General features: G+C 37.2%; 1 protein-coding gene across 2 annotated transcripts in view; it reads left to right on the top strand.

The window, feature by feature from the left end:
- Positions 1-15638, top strand: part of sema3d (sema domain, immunoglobulin domain (Ig), short basic domain, secreted, (semaphorin) 3D) — a 35164-nt gene extending 19526 nt beyond the window's left edge. Inside the window, exons 7-18 of one of the 2 annotated variants that reach the window (XM_016243221.1) lie at positions 1325-1453; positions 3078-3220; positions 5560-5674; positions 5807-5876; positions 6113-6257; positions 6732-6954; positions 7391-7479; positions 7593-7634; positions 8567-8721; positions 9909-9973; positions 10162-10298; positions 14667-15638. In XM_016243221.1, coding sequence (XP_016098707.1) covers positions 1325-1453; positions 3078-3220; positions 5560-5674; positions 5807-5876; positions 6113-6257; positions 6732-6954; positions 7391-7479; positions 7593-7634; positions 8567-8721; positions 9909-9973; positions 10162-10298; positions 14667-15044 — 1691 coding nt within the window. In that variant the 3' untranslated portion in view covers positions 15045-15638. Of the gene's footprint in view, positions 1-1324; positions 1454-3077; positions 3221-5559; positions 5675-5806; positions 5877-6112; positions 6258-6731; positions 6955-7390; positions 7480-7592; positions 7635-8563; positions 8722-9908; positions 9974-10161; positions 10299-14666 lie in introns of both variants that reach the window. The other variant, XM_016243214.1, reaches the window with a different exon arrangement.
- Positions 15639-17094: the final 1456 nt, after the last annotated feature.

The following is a 17094-nucleotide window of genomic DNA, read 5'->3' as shown; positions in this document are numbered from 1 at the left end:
TAATATTTTTTCTTTTGTATTTTGAGAGAATTTTATGTTACTTATTAATATTTATGAAATAATTATGATACATTTTTCCCATTATAAATAATACAAACATTTTTGTTTCAATTTTTTTCAAACTAATTTTCAATTAATGCAGTATTTCAGATTAAAATAGAGACTAGGCCTGTAAAATCCAATTTTTGAAAGCAGAAAAGCGCCTCCTGGTGAGAGCAAAAAACAAACAAAAAACCCCCCTGTAATTTAATGGTGTAACCACTAGATTCCTGTATAGGACTATATAGAAAGGCTTGTGAATTCCCTAGATGTTTTTATACATAATTGTTTACTTTTATTAGGTTGTGGATTTAAATGTATATTAAGGCATTCTCAAAGACTACTTTTTGTCAAGGTTTATATTTTTTGTTGTTTTAAATGTTGATTTGAAGTGTAGGTTTTTGCATTATTATTACTACATTCAAACCTGAACACAGAAAGCATTTTGTTACACAAAACATTAAAATTCTATAAAAATGTAACAAAAATGAACAGGAATGCTTTATCAGATCCTTCTGGGTCTGATCTGATATTAACCTCTTATTTCAGTCTTCTGACTCATTTTGGCTATATGGTTATAGCCATACCAATTCATTGGAGTATGTATAATTCTGTATGTGGGTGTCTGTGAGTGTGTGTGTGAGTGGATGTATCTGTTTTACACTCTTGATGTTTTAGAGTGTAGGGGTTACAGAGTGTAACCCCTTCCTTGCTGTCCACTTTTTTTTACTACATTGTAGTTGAATTATTGATTTTATTTTACATAGTTGCAGTGTTACAGTCACACTTTTTGCACTCTGGATGTTTTAGAGTTTCACCCCTTCATTGCTGTGCAATTTTTTCTGCATTGTGTGGGATTTGTAGATTGTACACACAAAAAGGTTCTGTATTTTCGATTGTTTTTCCATTTCCCATTCATTTCCTATGGTCAGTCATTTTTGACCGAAGACCAGGAATGTGACTATTTTTTACGACCACTTAGTTTTTTCAAACCATGCCCTCAAATTTTTTTGTGTTCACATACCAAGTGCTATAAAGGTCACCAAGTTTCGTACCATTCTGGTGAAGCTACGATTTAAAAAAATTCAAAATCTAAAATTCTTCAGTCAGAAGTGACCGAAAAATTTGTAAATTCATTGAATAATTTTTTTCAGTGCACGTGTGAGGAAAAGAGAACAAGAGAATGCTGATGCTAATGACTTGATGGTCACTGTAGTAAACGTGCCTACAGCCCGACTGACCACAGCTCTATGTTTACGCTGAGATGCTCCCTTTTTGTTTTCAGATCAGTATCTCTATGCTGGCACGGCGTCTGATTTCCTGGGCAAGGACAGCACGTTTAGCCGCTCTCTTGGGCCACCCCCAGACCAGCAGTACATTCGCACAGACATCTCTGAGGACTACTGGATCAACGGTCAGCACTCCCCACCAGTCCACTCCAATACACTCATACCAGCACTCATTGAATGACATACAACCTGTTTAGTTTAGTTTCTAGGTTTAATTTATTGTCCTTGAAAAGTTCCGAATGAGGGAGTTTAATGAGGGAATTTTGCAGTGATGGTTTACATGTTGCATTTTTGTTTTTGAAATAAATCAATTATGCTCACTAAGGCTGCATTTATTTGATCAAAGCATACAGTAAAAACATCAATATTATTTAATAGTATTACAATTTAAAATAACTGTTTGCTATTTTGATGTTTTTTTTAATTTAGTTTATTCCTGTGATGCAAAGCTAAATTTTCAGCACATATTACTCCAGTCTTCAATGTCACATAATTCTATAATTTTATTATACTAATTTGGTGATTTAAAAAAAGCCTTTCCTATCATAATCAGTGTTGAAAACAGTTGTGCTGCTTAATATTTGTTCAGGATTCTTTTATGAATGATAGAAAAAAAACATTTAGCATTTATTGGAAATAGAAATCTTTTGCTTTTCATAGAATTAATGCATCCTCTCTGAAAAAAAGTATTCATTTCTTTCCACAAAAAAGAAGTCTTACTTACCCTAAACTTTTGTGTACCCTAAACGGTAGTGTATATAAAAACAGCATTTGGCCACACACATAAGCTCACACTCATGCTAACACACATACATTAGTGACAGAATGGGAAAAACTAAAACCACAGAACATAGCAAAGGCACAGTCATTAATACACTGATACCACAAACTGATTTATTCTCACAGTCTGTAGAAAAGTTATTACGGCATTAAAATGTGCCACATTTGAGGCGTTGCCTGTGTGTCTAGGATATTTAACTCATATGATTAGGAGAAAAGATCCTTACATCATAAAAATTGATGAGTCAAATCACCCAGCATAGAAAAAAAAATTATGGTCAGGTGTGTGAGAGTTGCCAGAGTGTACAAAATTGCATTTGCTGTTATTAACTCAACCTGAGGTTTTTAGATATATCCATAAATGTGTCAAATAGCTCATAAATATTATCTCTGGACTTTCACCTCTTAAATATCTTGAAAAACTAAATGTGATACAGTATATATTCAGCTTGGACTTGAATAACTTGAATAATAACTTGAACTTGTTACTAGAGTAGTAACAATCCAATCCTTTATACCAATTGCTGGCATTTTCATCTCCTCTTCTCCCCTCTCTATTTGAGTCTGAGTCATTTGCAGAGAGTCCAGTATAATACAGTCTTTGTCTAGTCATTGAGTTAATGACTGTCTTTCTTCCACCTTTGGTTTCCTCCTCAATGTTAGAGCTCTTCTAGTGACTGATGCAATTTAATGGAGTTTAAATCCACACAGTCTATTTTCCAAATCCTAAACACCCATTAACAGTCTGCTGTGAGTCTAAAAGGAAATGCCTAGCATTTACACTAAACAGTAGGAAACAGTTTTGTCTTTATACTCTGTCAAACACACAAACAGTGAGTCTTAACTCTTTTAATAGGCCTCTACACTTTCTTGTGAGTCTTATAAAGTAATAGGTGGATTGGCATGACAGAAATAAATGACCAATTGACCATAATAAAGCTAACCAGCTTTTCTCTTTTGTCCCCACAGAGGGCAAGTTTATTTTCGCCCATCCCATCGCGGACACCTACAACCCTGACGATGACAAGATTTACTTCTTTTTCCGCGAGGCGTCCCGTGATGGGAGCACTACGGACAAGAGCGTGCTGTCTCGTGTCGCCCGGATCTGCCGGGTAAGACCTGTCCTCATGCTGCCTGATCAGAGAGGAACTCACTTCATCTCTCTGATCCTTCCGTAGCACATAAGATTAAACGTGCTTCCCCTGGGAGGGGAGGATTCCTGGTACGTTCCCCTTGATGTGATCTGCTGAAAGTAGACCAAACCACTGTTGTCAGGCGGGGTAAATCATAGCAGAGGTCTGGCCATGTAATTGCAGCCCAAGTCATTGTTCATGATGACAGTGGAAGTCCCTTGCGTAGCGAAATAAGTGTGCTAAGTGACTCCATGTTAACACATTGTGTTTTGCCCATCCCTTAACAGCAGTTCACTATGAAGGCTGGGGGCATTACATAAAAACCATCCATAAATAAGTCAGATTTGAATTAATCTGAAGTCAAGATAAACTATGGTGAACAACACTTCAAGCATCACACTGACCGCAAATGCATAATTTTTACATCCATGAAGAACACTGTGGGAAATGAACTCTATTCACAAGGTCACTCCCTAAAGAAAGTGAGTAATTGATTCCCTTCACAAAGGTCTCTTCCACAAGGCTGTCATCAAAGCACACAGAAGATGAAAGTAATTTTGCCGTTTGCGATCCTGGGTGGCCATTACTCATAAAAAACCCTTCAGTTTAATTGAATATTATTAGCTACATTTAATCTTGTTTTGAACTTTTAAAACCCTCAACATGTACACATGGATAATCAATGCAATAAACAAATGGCATGCGTTTTAAACAAAAACATATGAAAAGACAGCTGTAGATTTTCTTTTTCTGGTTTTTAATTTATGAAGAAACTAATGTATAGTCTGACTATACACATTATACTGCTTATTAAATACTGTTTTGAGTTAAAATTATTGTATTATGTGAGAAGAAAGAAACCAAATAGTAATATGAGTGATACAAGAGACATAAAACCAGCACTGATACATGTACACTACCATTTAAATTGTAGCGGTATTTAGCCATAAATTATTGGGTTCAGGCGCCGGGGTAAAAACCACCACAATTATTAATTCCGTTTACGATGTGCAAATAAAGAAACTTGCACTATAGATAGAATATCAAATCAAGGAACAACCAGGCAATAAGTTGTAAGTCATATCTATTCAACTTCATTTCAGTTTAGTTTGGGGTCAGTAAGATTTTATTTTATTTTATGTGACACTGATGACTGGAGTAATGGCTGAAGAAAATTCAGCTTTGCATCACAGAAATATATTCAATTTAAAAATATATTAAAATAGAAAAGTGTTTAAATTGTAATATGATTTCACAATGTTACTGTTTTACTGTATTTTCCATCAAATAAATGCAACCTTGGTGAACATAAGAGAGTTCTCTCAGAAACAGTAAAAAGTCTTTCTGACCCCAGACTTTTAAATGTTTAATATAGAAATGATACAATTTATACTGTATGTTGTAAACAGTTATTGATATGCAAAAATATTTCAATGCAGAATGCTGCATTTGACCAATCAGAATCAAATATTGAATAGAGCTCCATAGTCATTTTAAGTAATTGTCCATGCAAGTCACCTGTCAGCCTGCAATTATAAAAAGTAAATGATTTAAAGCAGTTTCCTTAATGCTGTAGGCTCATCCTCCCGGACTGTATGCTATAAAAATTCCAAGCTCTATTGCAAAATTCTTGGTCTGAAGCAAGTGGGTTTTTATAGCTTTAGGAGTGAGCTGTAAAGCTATCCGAGGCCAGATTCCTCACTGGATAACTGGCCTAACACTAGAGAGGGCATCTTTGAAGATTAAAGAATTTGGATAACACCACTCCTAAACCTCTTTTAGGTCTCTCCCCCCCCCCACTTTTTCTCAAGTGTGTGTTTTTCAACAAGGATAATGTCAGAGGAGGAATATGTTTGCTGCTCTAAGTGGGTGTAGGTGAAATCATTGCAATCCTTTGATTAAACCCTTCTGGCTATAATGAGGAGATTCATTTAAGTGTCCTCAGCATGTCTTCTCGTTCTAATACCTCTCAGTGCTCTATTGTGCACCTAAAGACATAAACCTGCACTTGGAGAATTCACAGAGAGGGTCGTTATATTCCCATTATAAACTCCCTCACTCACTCTTCTCAATTTCTTGAACTCTCTTTCTTTGTCTCTCTTGTGTGTGAGTTTGTGTACCTCTGAAGTCTGTTTAGAACTGAGTGGTATGTGTTTTTTTGTAGTTCCATGCTTAATTAGATAAGCTGTTCTAATCAGAATCAAATGCTGGTTTTTCACTCTTATTATAAAGACTATAAATTTTAGGATTTAAATGATAAACATGCTTTCAGCACGACAGAATTAAGAGACCCTCTATGCTTTTGTGTTTGCATACAGAATGACGTTGGAGGTTTGAGAAGTCTTACCAACAAGTGGACGACATTCCTCAAAGCAAGACTTGTGTGCTCCATTCCTGTACCAGATGGAGTGGACACGCACTTTGATGAGCTCCGTGAGTGATATGTTTTCTGTTCCTGCTCCCTCTCACAAAAACATATTTCAGTTTTATTATACTTCTTAGCATTTAAAAAGATGTTTATTGTGATTTTTTTATTTATTGTGTGTGTGTGTGTGTGTGTTACAGAGGACATCTTTCTCCTCCCTAGCAGAGATGAAAGAAATCCAATGGTGTACGGAGTGTTCACCACCACCAGGTGAGACACAGCTCCTACAGTGAGCATGTCAATATTTCATTGCTTTTGGTCTGAGTACCATAGCTTGAAATTCATTGTGAAATGTTGATTTGGTTTAAAATGATTTTAAATATATTTTTTATAGATGAATATAGCAATTAAAAACATGGTTATTTGTATATTTGCCCATTTGTAATGCCTTTTCTTTTACTGTGGTATTCATGTTGTTTTGTTTTCAACATATTTTTTGGGGTCAGTTCTATCTTTAGAGGATCAGCAGTATGTGTCTACAATATGGAAGACATCCGTGCTGTGTTTAATGGACCGTATGCTCATAAAGAGGGACCAGACCATCGCTGGGTGGAATATGAAGACAGAATCCCCTACCCAAGACCAGGCACTGTTAGTAACACTCTATCAGGGCTGTTTTTCGTCTCACTTTTTTGTCACTGATACTTTGAGTGAGGAGTTTTATACATTACCACTAGAGGGAGACATAACTATATATATGCCTAACACTTTACATACAGTGAATCAAAATACTGTTTACACCAGGGGTGTCCAAACCTGCTCCTGAAAGAAGACTGTCCTGCAGAGTTTAGCTCCAACCCTAATTAAACACACCTGAACCAGCTAGTAAAGGTCGTCAGACTCACCAAAAACTCCCAGGAATTGTGTGTTGGAGCTAAACTCTGAATGACGCTGGCCCTACTGGAGCATGATTGGATGTTCCTGGTTTACACAAATGCATAATTTATTATAATGCCAAAGGCAGTTACAATACTTAATTTGAGTGCATATTTGTAATTAGTTCCAGGATGTTTTACTGTTTTCATTTAAAAATGTATAACTGTAAATCATATCTTTCTTTCGCAGTGCCCCAGTCGGACATATGATCCTCATATAAAAACGACTAAAGACTTTCCAGATGAAGTCATTAGTTTTATACGGCTGCACCCGCTAATGTACCGCTCTGTGCACCCAATGACGGGCCGGCCAATTTTCACTCGTATCAATACAGAGTATCGGCTTACTCAGATTGTAGTGGACCAGGTGGCAGCTGAGGATGGACAGTATGCTGTTATGTTCTTGGGCACAGGTAAAAAAGATAACACAAATGTTACTAGTGTTATGTAACAATTAGATATAATGTTGCATTTTGCACTAATTAAGAAAATATGATGCATATTTTATTTTAGTATTTTAAAAAGCTTTAATGATCCAGTAAAGTGGCTACAAAGACAGCATTTTGCTTGTTAACTGTGGTGTCCAAAATGCAGTAAAGGTTTGATACACTTTAAACCCTGTACACTGAAACAAATACTGGTGTAGAAACAATTTTCACTCAGAAATTGCTTGGAAATTTCACAAATAATTACACAGTGTAACAAACGGAATTAAACTTGAAGTTTAGAAGCAGAAACACGGAAATAGTATTTTCTTGTAAAGCACACAAGAACGTTTTTCTTGTAAAACAGCCAGCAGATGGCAGTACAGCTTAAGATACAAAAATGTGTGCGTGTGTGTCTGTACAGATATGGGATCAGTTTTGAAGGTTGTCAGCATCACTCAAGAAAACTGGTCCACAGAGGAGATCATCTTAGAGGAGCTTCAGGTGTTCAAGGTAAATGTTGCAAAGAGGATGAATGAACAACAACACACTAATAACAATAATAAACAAACACTAATAAACAAAAAGTTCACCTTCTAACAATATTGGTGTATTTATTTATCCAGAGTCCCTCGGCCATCCTCAACATGGAAATCTCCTCAAAGCAGGTAAGAACAGAAGTTCAAACTTGGTTCTAGTGAACTAAATATTTAGCTTGGGAAATAAAAAAAGAAAATTAATAATTTCATAAATTATTTCCTCAAGAATTGACTGACAGCGTTCACCAGCCAGCTGTTTTAGACATTCTACAGGACTGTTTGTTATATTTAAGAAAAACAAACTCAAGCCTCAGTCTCATAACAGATGTGTTATAGCCGCCATTGTTTGTACTGTTTTATCAGAGTCTCACAGATAAGTCTGTTTCTCCTGTTTTTTTGGCCATTCCTTTCATTTTTCCTCTTCACTCCCATTTGTCCAATTATCTCTTATTATCTTTTGGAGTTCATGGTTAAGTTTGCGGTTCACCCAAAAAGCTTTTGTCCTCCGTTCTACTGCACAAAGATAGAACCTTATGGTTACATCAGCGGGCCACTTGACCAATTCTTTCCACAATTATTATTTTTTTAAGGCCTTTTTCTTTTTAATAGCAGAGGATAATAGAGTACAGATAAGAAATCATATGGACAATACAGGGGTCGGATGGAAACTTTGTCTCATTATCTAATCAGCATTTTACTTCTGCCTCTAATTCGCTACGGTGAATACTACCACTTGAAATCATTAAATGGTTTCAAATAAGTTCCTGAACAGCATTTGCTTTTACAAGGGTGTTTTATGGGAAGCTCTGCTGTGACTGCCTGATTTTTTTCAGACTCATGCTGAGAGAAAAGCAATAGCACCACAACTGTTATTGTACATATTGTTGTTTGCTTATTTCTCTGAGTCACATGCACACATACTTCTTTTTAGAGTTTGTTGAACCAAAAAGACAAATTATGCTGATTGTTAACTCTGTTAGAGAGTTTGCTCCAGTAAGCACTTTTTTTTGTCATTGCACCTGGTTTAGTACTTTGTTTATGTGTGTTTGTGTGTGCAGCAGCAGCTGTTTGTTGGAGGAAGCGACGGGTTGGTGCAGGTGTCCCTTCACAGGTGCCATATTTATGGGCAGGGCTGTGCAGAATGCTGTCTGGCTAGAGACCCCTACTGCGCTTGGGACGGCACCCAGTGCTCCAGATACATTCCAGCCTCCAAAAGGTAACACACACACACATGAACCGATAAAGACATTGTCCCAAAGAGTCGATGCAAAGCCTTGACATTGATTCACAGAGTCAGCACTTCTGTTTAACTGTTCTGTCTTCTTATCGGCACACACAAAAACGCAAAGCCACATGTGTCCTACAATATCCCAGAGATGTGCACCGTGTGCAGTTTGGTGCTCTGAGGTTTTTGGGATAGCAGAAAGTTAAAAGAGAGAGAGGGTTTTGTGGTGCCCTCTTTCTGACCTACTTCTCCAGGGTGAGTTGTTTCCTGGAGTTCAGCACAGAGAAGAAAATGATAAATATTAGATTTTTCCTGTGCCATAGGGTGTAGTGAGACTGGACTGGACAGGCAAATTGATTAAAGTTGCTTTGTTGTTGAGATGATGTATGTGAGCTGCCAGAGAAATTTTCTTGCCCTTTCTCTCCCCGGCTCTCCGGTCCGCCACTGACGCAAGGAGGCCAGGTCAGTCCTGCAGAGAGAGCGAGCGAGAGATAGGGAGACACACAGAGAGAGGAATTTTTGTTTGTTTTGGAGATTATTTGGCTGTCAGATGGCTCTGTTTGAAATACGCTTTGTGGCTTCATTAAGATTCACTGAAGTTTGTTGTACTACAGAAAGAGCTATGGGTATTTTTAGAAAAATCATGGTGGTACTGCTTTTGTGTTTAAAATGGAATAAAATACATAGCATGACTGTAGTCTTATTCTTTTCTTGTTCTGAAGATTAACCTTTAGATCAGCCAGTTTATATCTTTTGTTCTAATTGCTCTTGCTATTTTGGATTTATGATTGATTTATCTAGTGGTTCTCAACCTTTTTGGCTCCAGGACTCCATTGTCTACAACAATATTCATAGACCCCATGACCCACTTTTTCAGTTGTTTGTGATTTTCTCAATAAGGATTTAACAAATATTTTTCACACAGAATTTCTACCCAATACAATATTTTATAGCTTGGCATAACAAGAAGAATGCATATCCATTATACAAATTCTGTGTCTGAAAATGTTATACTGTTTGAATATTAATGCATGGATGCTGAACAATATTAAAAACTCAAACTGTATTTGCCTTAATTTGATCAGCAGCTCTTTAAATATTGTTGTTGTTTAAGAAGTCTAAAATGTAATCAAAATGAATCTGAATCTAAAAAAAGGCTTTTTTACTTGTGCTTACAGGAGGGCCAGAAGGCAGGATATCAAACATGGAGACCCATCCAGCCATTGCTGGGACACAGAGGATGGTAAGGAGGCATATGTGTGTGTGTGTGTGTGTGTGTGTGTGTGCACATATGGAGCATAAAAGCTCTGTTTTGTTTTAAGATGCTGCATTGTCCTGTGGGGCTCACCTAATGGATCTCAACACTAACCCAAAAAATACCTTTACTGTCTTTCTGATATGCTGATCACTCTCTCTCTCTATCTTTGGCAGTGTTAGGGAGGAATGTCGAGGAGAAGGTGTTGTATGGAGTAGAGAGTAACTCCTCTTTTCTTGAGTGCGTTTCAAAATCCCAGCAGGCCTTGATTCGCTGGTTCATACTGAAGCCAGGAGCGGACCAACGTCAAGAGGTAAAATCAACATACATCTGTCTCAGTCTGCGCCTTTGTGTGTGTGTGTGTATTATTCACACACTTTCCTAGCTCTCTCTCTCTTTCTTTCTTTTTTTGGTCAGTTAGTAAGTAGTTAGTTACACTCCATAGTAAATATTTAATAAGTATTTATTCCAGTCTCTTTCATAACAATATATTTTCAATATCATAGGCTTTTTATGATTGGACACACTCTAGAAGCTGATTTACAGTAACTCTGAACCCCCTGATGCTTAGGAAAAATAGATGTTGCATAATTCTGAAGATCGTCTTACTAAACAATGTGTTATAACAGAGAAACAGAGAACTGGAACAGTTCTATTGGTAATTGTGAAAATGGCCTGAGGCTTAGAAACTGAGGGAACACAAACAGAGATACAGAACACAGCAGTGCTGTCAAGAAGTGACCTTCACTTGTGGATTCATCTCTCTTATTCAGTGTTTTACACCTACGCATTTAATCTCATCTCATCTTCACTGCTGTCGATTGGGAGTCACGCACCTGGGTGACATGCATATCTTACTTTAGAAACACATACAAATACATTCATCTTTCAGATATCCTTGTCCCTTTAAACTGCGTGAGAGAGTTTATTTGTGCTATCTTCTAAAACAGATTTATGCAGCATTTGTGAACAGCAGTCCTTTCAAGTGAGTAGTAATGGAGCTATGTGTGAAGTGGAAAGTTCATAGTGCGGATGCAGAGGTCAATTTAACCTTGTGCCGTGGGTGTCTCTTGTCTTTATTAGCTGTGATGAACAGACAGAGGCCAAGACCTGACTCTGGAGTGATAGATCAGCATATCCTTTTATTGATCCATCACCACAACAATTAGTCCCAACAGGAGTGTGTGTGTGTGTGTGTGTGTGTGTGTGTGTGTGTGTGTGTGTGTGTGTGTGTGAGAGAGAGAGAATTTATTTGAAGACACGTTTGGGGAGGCATGACAGCAGAAGGCCAAATCTCAGCACAAATGTCACATGCAGGGTAGATGCAATTCGAGAAAAAACATGCCATTTCCTGCTTTTAGAAATATCCTGCTGTCCCACGTCTCAAGTAAACATTACTCCTGCTATGATGCATTTGTTTTGTTTTAGTTTCCCTTCCTGCTTTTCTTCTCCTCGTTTCTTTCTCACTGCACAAAACGACTCCCTACCACACAGCTACCCAAAACACCTGCAACACATGCACAATCTCACACGTGTGGTGCAATCTTAAAATATCAGCCCACACTTCACCTTGTAAAAGACAGTAATGAATGATAGCAGAGAAAACAGCGCTTGGGTGTTTGTGTGAATGTTTATCGAATCAGAGTAAACAGATATCTGGTTGCAATAACAGAATGGACCCTTCATATCCCACATAGATGAGAGCACAACAAGAGAACTATGGGATGGGAACTGTAAAGAATTTATTTATTCTGGTTCTAATTCTGATTTTAGCTCTTTAACAATTCTATAAAAACAATTAACTTGTTACATAATTCTTAAAAAGATGCCTAAACTGACTTGGATTGATTTTGTTGTAAAAAAAAAAGTCTAAAGGCATGCAAAGGTGATACACTCTTAAAAATAATTAGGCCTATGAAACAAAAAAGAGTAAGTTTAACTGAAAATTGAGTGTTTACTGTTGTCCTTTTGCATTATCACACACTATTTTCCTATTTAATACTGTAAAGCTGCTTTGACAATGTATTGTTAAAAGCGCTATGTAAATAAAGGTGACTTGACTTGACTCAAGTCATAGTGCTAATACCCTGAATGTGTATTAAATATGCTTTAACTATTTTTATATATTTATCATCAATAAATCAAAATTATTATGCAAACCAATCATACATTTTAACTAAATTAATCTTGCTTGATCTAGCCATATTTGAACCATGTTCAACTAATTCAATTTAATTGTTTTCACGATTAACAGATTTACTGTATGCTAATTCTAAGTAATTTGAATAATTACATTTTTGAAAAGGTGATATTTCAAGTACAATCCAAATGATGCATGGCCGACATGACAACAGCAAAGTTTTAGTCTAAAGTTTAAAAGCATTAAGTATGGAGCATATTTTATTATGACAAGCTGACATTCTGGAACTATTAACAAAACCAAACATCATGAAAATCTTGCCAGTATTATTTACAAAATCTGAATAAGAACCTGTTATTGACTACCAATTCTAAACAGGGCTGTTCTCACTCCTTCATGCCTTCTCTCCCTCTTTTTCCCTCCATCCCTCTACCCATTTTTTCCACGCTCTTCACTACCCTCTTTTTACAACTAAATATAATTTCCCATAGGACTGTGGGTCACCGGCAGGCCAACTAGTGTTTGAGATGTGATACAGATCCTGTGTTGAAGGTTCCAGACCTTCTCTCTTTTTCTCAAAACCCACAGCCAGACCCAGCAGTGTGCGGAGGGGACGCAGACAGACAGAGGCCTCGTATCGTGGTTTTAATACCTTTGACCCGGCACTGAGACTGATGCTGCACTTAAACCTGCGTCTGTGATCAGAGGCCAGTTTCCTCCTGCCCTCCAATAAAACCTTCAGCGGGAGTTACACACCCTGATATACTGCCGAGATACGAAACACAGACACACACATTCACTAAAAACACACCCACACACCAGAACATCTCCATGACATACACACGCGTTTCATCTTGACACTCATGTGCCCTTAGCCTTTCTTTAGTTCCAGCTGTCACAGGTGCTGCAGACAGTGCGAAACCACCCTATTTCCTCTCATTCCTGCCACGTTTCTGCAAGGTATCACTTAAAAGTCACACTCCAAATTTTAAATGCAAATATATAAAGAGTTGTTTGGTGCAATTATGGCTATTGCATTTCCTTGAAGCGTCCTTTAGATGGCAGAGAGATTAACATAAGACGATGCAGCAGTAATCGGTTTGTGTGCCTTTTACGGGGATTCAGTATGCTTTGAATTTTTCTTTCTCTCCTCTTCTTATTGCACAGCTGTATTGATTTAGTCCAGCATGACTAGCAGGAGAAATCAGCAGGCTCAAAAACACGGATAACAGAAAAAAATTTAAGAGAGAAAGAATAAGCAGCCTGGAACGGAAGGGAAGGGAGGTGAAGAGATGGAAAACTGATATTTACAGAAAGAAAATATTAGCATGATTTAAAATGGTGGAGATGACTGATTTATGAATAAATTGTTATTTTGAATCAGTTATTTTAAATGATTCAGCAAAACTGATTAATTTTACTAAATCGAAATCTGTGAAAAGAGATCTTTCTTGGCTTAAAAGCATCAGCCTTGAACCTAAATTTATAATAAATATGCATAATGCAATGTAAATCTGCTTTATTTATACAACTAAATCAAAAAGATTTTGACATCAGCAGCCTTTAAAACTACACTGTATAACTTTGACCCATTATGATTTAAAACTAAATCTGCATGCCTCTTACTAAATAACGTTGTATGGATAAATGTGGTTCGAGGCACCGGTGCACAGATGGATATAGAACATCTCGTCTTTTTTTGTTGCTGTTTTTACAAACATTATTTTGAAAATTTGTCATTTTGAATGATCCATGGTCAATTTTTCTTGTTTGTTATGACAACAAACTTTCAGCTTCACGCTACCCACAGCCTGAGGCTGAGCTACTTTTTTCTGTGTAGGAACACAATGTTACACAGATGGGCAAATAGCATGCAAATAATATGAAATTTCCTGTGAAATCTGTCCAGACACTTCTAAAATATAAATCGTTATTATAGGTTTATCATATATGGGTAAAGACCTGATTTGGAAGATGGTTTTTTTTGCACTCTTGAGTAAAAAAAAGTTACTTAAAAGCTATAAAACTACAGAAATAAATGCCATACACAGGGACTTTTTAAAGGATGAATCACGTGAATCAAAGTGACGAACAATTTTTTGATTCATATGAATTAACCAGATTTCACAAACAAGTTTGTGTGCACTGAACACAGAGCACTTCCTATGTCAGAGGTCACCAGAAAGATGGACACCTTGGATATAGATCAGTGCAATAGATCATGCAAACACTTTAAGTTGAAAGTAGACCCTGAAATCACAGGGTCTACTAATTTATCTAATTAGATTCTAATGATCAATCAGATGTGAGGTAATGTGAGGTCAGCAGGAAATGGAGCGTGAGGTTAAAGACTGATCTCTGACCTTGAAGGAGTCTCGCTGTGGGATCCTGGGCAGAATGATTTATGAGAATAAACCCAGCAAGTGACACATAAAATCACTGTTTGGCTGTGATTAAGCTGTTGTGTGTGTGTCCAAGAAAGTATTTGTTGATATGGTTGATTTTTATGAAAGAATCAGTAATTCTGTGAATTTGTTGCAGATCAAACCGGATGAGCGTGTGCTGATAACCGAGCGAGGTTTGCTGATTCGTTGGCTCCAGCGTAGCGACGCAGGTTCATACTTCTGCACCTCTCAGGAGCACAGCTTCACCCGTACACTCCTCCACCTCTCTCTTCACGTCCTGGACCGCGGGCAGATCCAAGCACACCAACCTGCTACACGGGAATCGTCAGATAATCCGCCTGTGACCGAACCTCGTCAGCGCTATAAGGACTACTTGCGCAGGTTGAGTGTTCCTGTGCGCTCTCTGGATGAGTACTGCGAAACGCTCTGGCACAAAGAGAAGAAGCAAAAACAAAAGGGCAAATGGAAGCATGTTCAAGAGCTCCGCAAGAGCAGGAACCGACGCCACCACTAGAGGCGCCAATGAGGCCTGGAATCGAGTGTGAGGTTAGACGGGTCACAATGCCCATGGAGCCTCTGGATGTGGATTAAAATGAACTCTAAACCAAATACAAAGACAGAAATTAATCATCTCTTGACCAGTCAAGGAAAAAATCTTTCAGAAATATTGTTTTCGTTTGGACCAGTCCCTTAAAAAACAGATTCTTTACCATTTAAAAATGAACCTTTTGCAAAAATGCCCACTTGAACACCAGCCATCTTGACTGATCTTGAAAATATGTCAGAATCTATTAGTTTTGTTAAAGCCCCTTTGGGCAAGGTATGGTATACTAAAATTATATTCCTGTAAATCTATAAGCAATGTTCAAAACAAAGATTTTTCCAGTCTAAAAATGTCTGGATTGGGGACGTTTTTCAAAGCAACATAACACCAGTTCATTGCGCTTTAATTTTAACCAAGAATAAAATTGCATTCATGTTGAATGTATGTAAATATTTATATTATTTGTACATGAGATTGTGCATGCTTTAGGATTATTTACATAGAATTCTCTTTTGAGATTACAGTTTTAACCAAGCATTTAAATTTCACTGAGTAAATTACATTATTTTTGTATTTTTGCAATGTGTCTTACTGTAGGTAATTTGTTTACGACATATGACGATATTTAAAATGACCATGGTGTTGAAATAAACTTTTTATTTCTACTTAACTGTGCAACCATGAAAAGAAAATAACTTTATTATTTAAAGAAATAATTTACACAATAGTTCACAATAGTTCCGTCTTCCTCTCTCCATGTCAGTCAAACCAAGTATGACTTTTTTTCCTTCAGGTAAACACAAAAGGATGTTTAGCAGAATGTCCAGACTGCTTTTCCATACAATGACAGTTTATGTTTACCATGGTCTTGTCAAGCTCCAAAAAGAGAGTATATTTCACGTCTTCTGAAGGTATATGATAGTGTATGAAAAAAGTATGTGGTGAGTAGATAATTTTTTGGTGAACAATCCCTTCAAGTAATCCTTGATTGGCTATGGCACAGAATGCAAGATATAGAATTTATTAAATTCAATGTCTTCAAATTCTTATTTAATATAATGGCAGATGTTTTTTTGTTTTGCCATTGTTTATTAACAAAATACCATAAAAATGATTTTATATTACCACATTAAATGGAACATAAATAGTCTTCAAAATACTGCTTTTTATTAAAAATTTTATAGTTTTTATCTTATAATTTTATATTTAGATAAAGATGGAGTTTTGATACCAGAGTATATTATTTTTGTCTCACTCACTGTTCCTCCCCCAGGCTCTCCAATATCTATCTCCCTCAGGATACAAAAACCATTTAAGGGTTAAACACAAGAGTTCAATACATGTGATGTAATATAGATTAAACAACCTGACCCCATATCTCTGCCACAGCCTCATAATCACAAGTACGCGCAGACACACACTCCAGGCACAGTTATATCTCATATCCCATGACTTCACATCTGAACGAGAGTCACGCAGTGCTGCTGTTATGATTGATCTGAGAGATTCAGCGCTGGACGGCGTTTCTCGGAGGTCAAGCTGCCTCAGATCAGGTTAGAGAGGGAGTGAACTCCTCACACATACTTTACAAAAGAGCGTGACCTCAGATAACCTCACCGCCTGAATCATGTGTGCTTGTGTTTTCAAGGTAAGGGCTCCTCTCCAATCAGGATTTCTCATCTCCTCCATCGTTTGGTCAATAGTGCATGTGGTGCCCTGCTGAGGAAGTCAAGGTCAGTAGGTCACAATCGCACACACAAATCAACACGCACAAATTCATTGCATCTTAAAGGGAGAAAATAAACGACAATTTAATCCTTTATAAACCTAATTAATAATCACTTTACACAAGTAAACAAGTCCTAAATGAACCACATCGTGCCAGAAGACCAACACGGGATCCGTCTTTGCTCTGGGTTCGACAACAAGGGCTTTCTGTCTGATTCGGGGCACGGCCGTGGATGGCGGTGACAACCACATGTGGAGTGCAATGAAATGGAAATGACTGTTTCTGGGCTGA

The sequence above is a fragment of the Sinocyclocheilus grahami genome, unplaced genomic scaffold (assembly GCF_001515645.1).
Source record: "Sinocyclocheilus grahami isolate Dianchi unplaced genomic scaffold, SAMN03320097.WGS_v1.1 scaffold22.1, whole genome shotgun sequence".
Lineage (NCBI taxonomy): Eukaryota > Metazoa > Chordata > Actinopteri > Cypriniformes > Cyprinidae > Sinocyclocheilus > Sinocyclocheilus grahami.
Note: the sequence above shows the minus strand (reverse complement) of the source record. Positions and strands in the feature narration are given on the sequence as shown.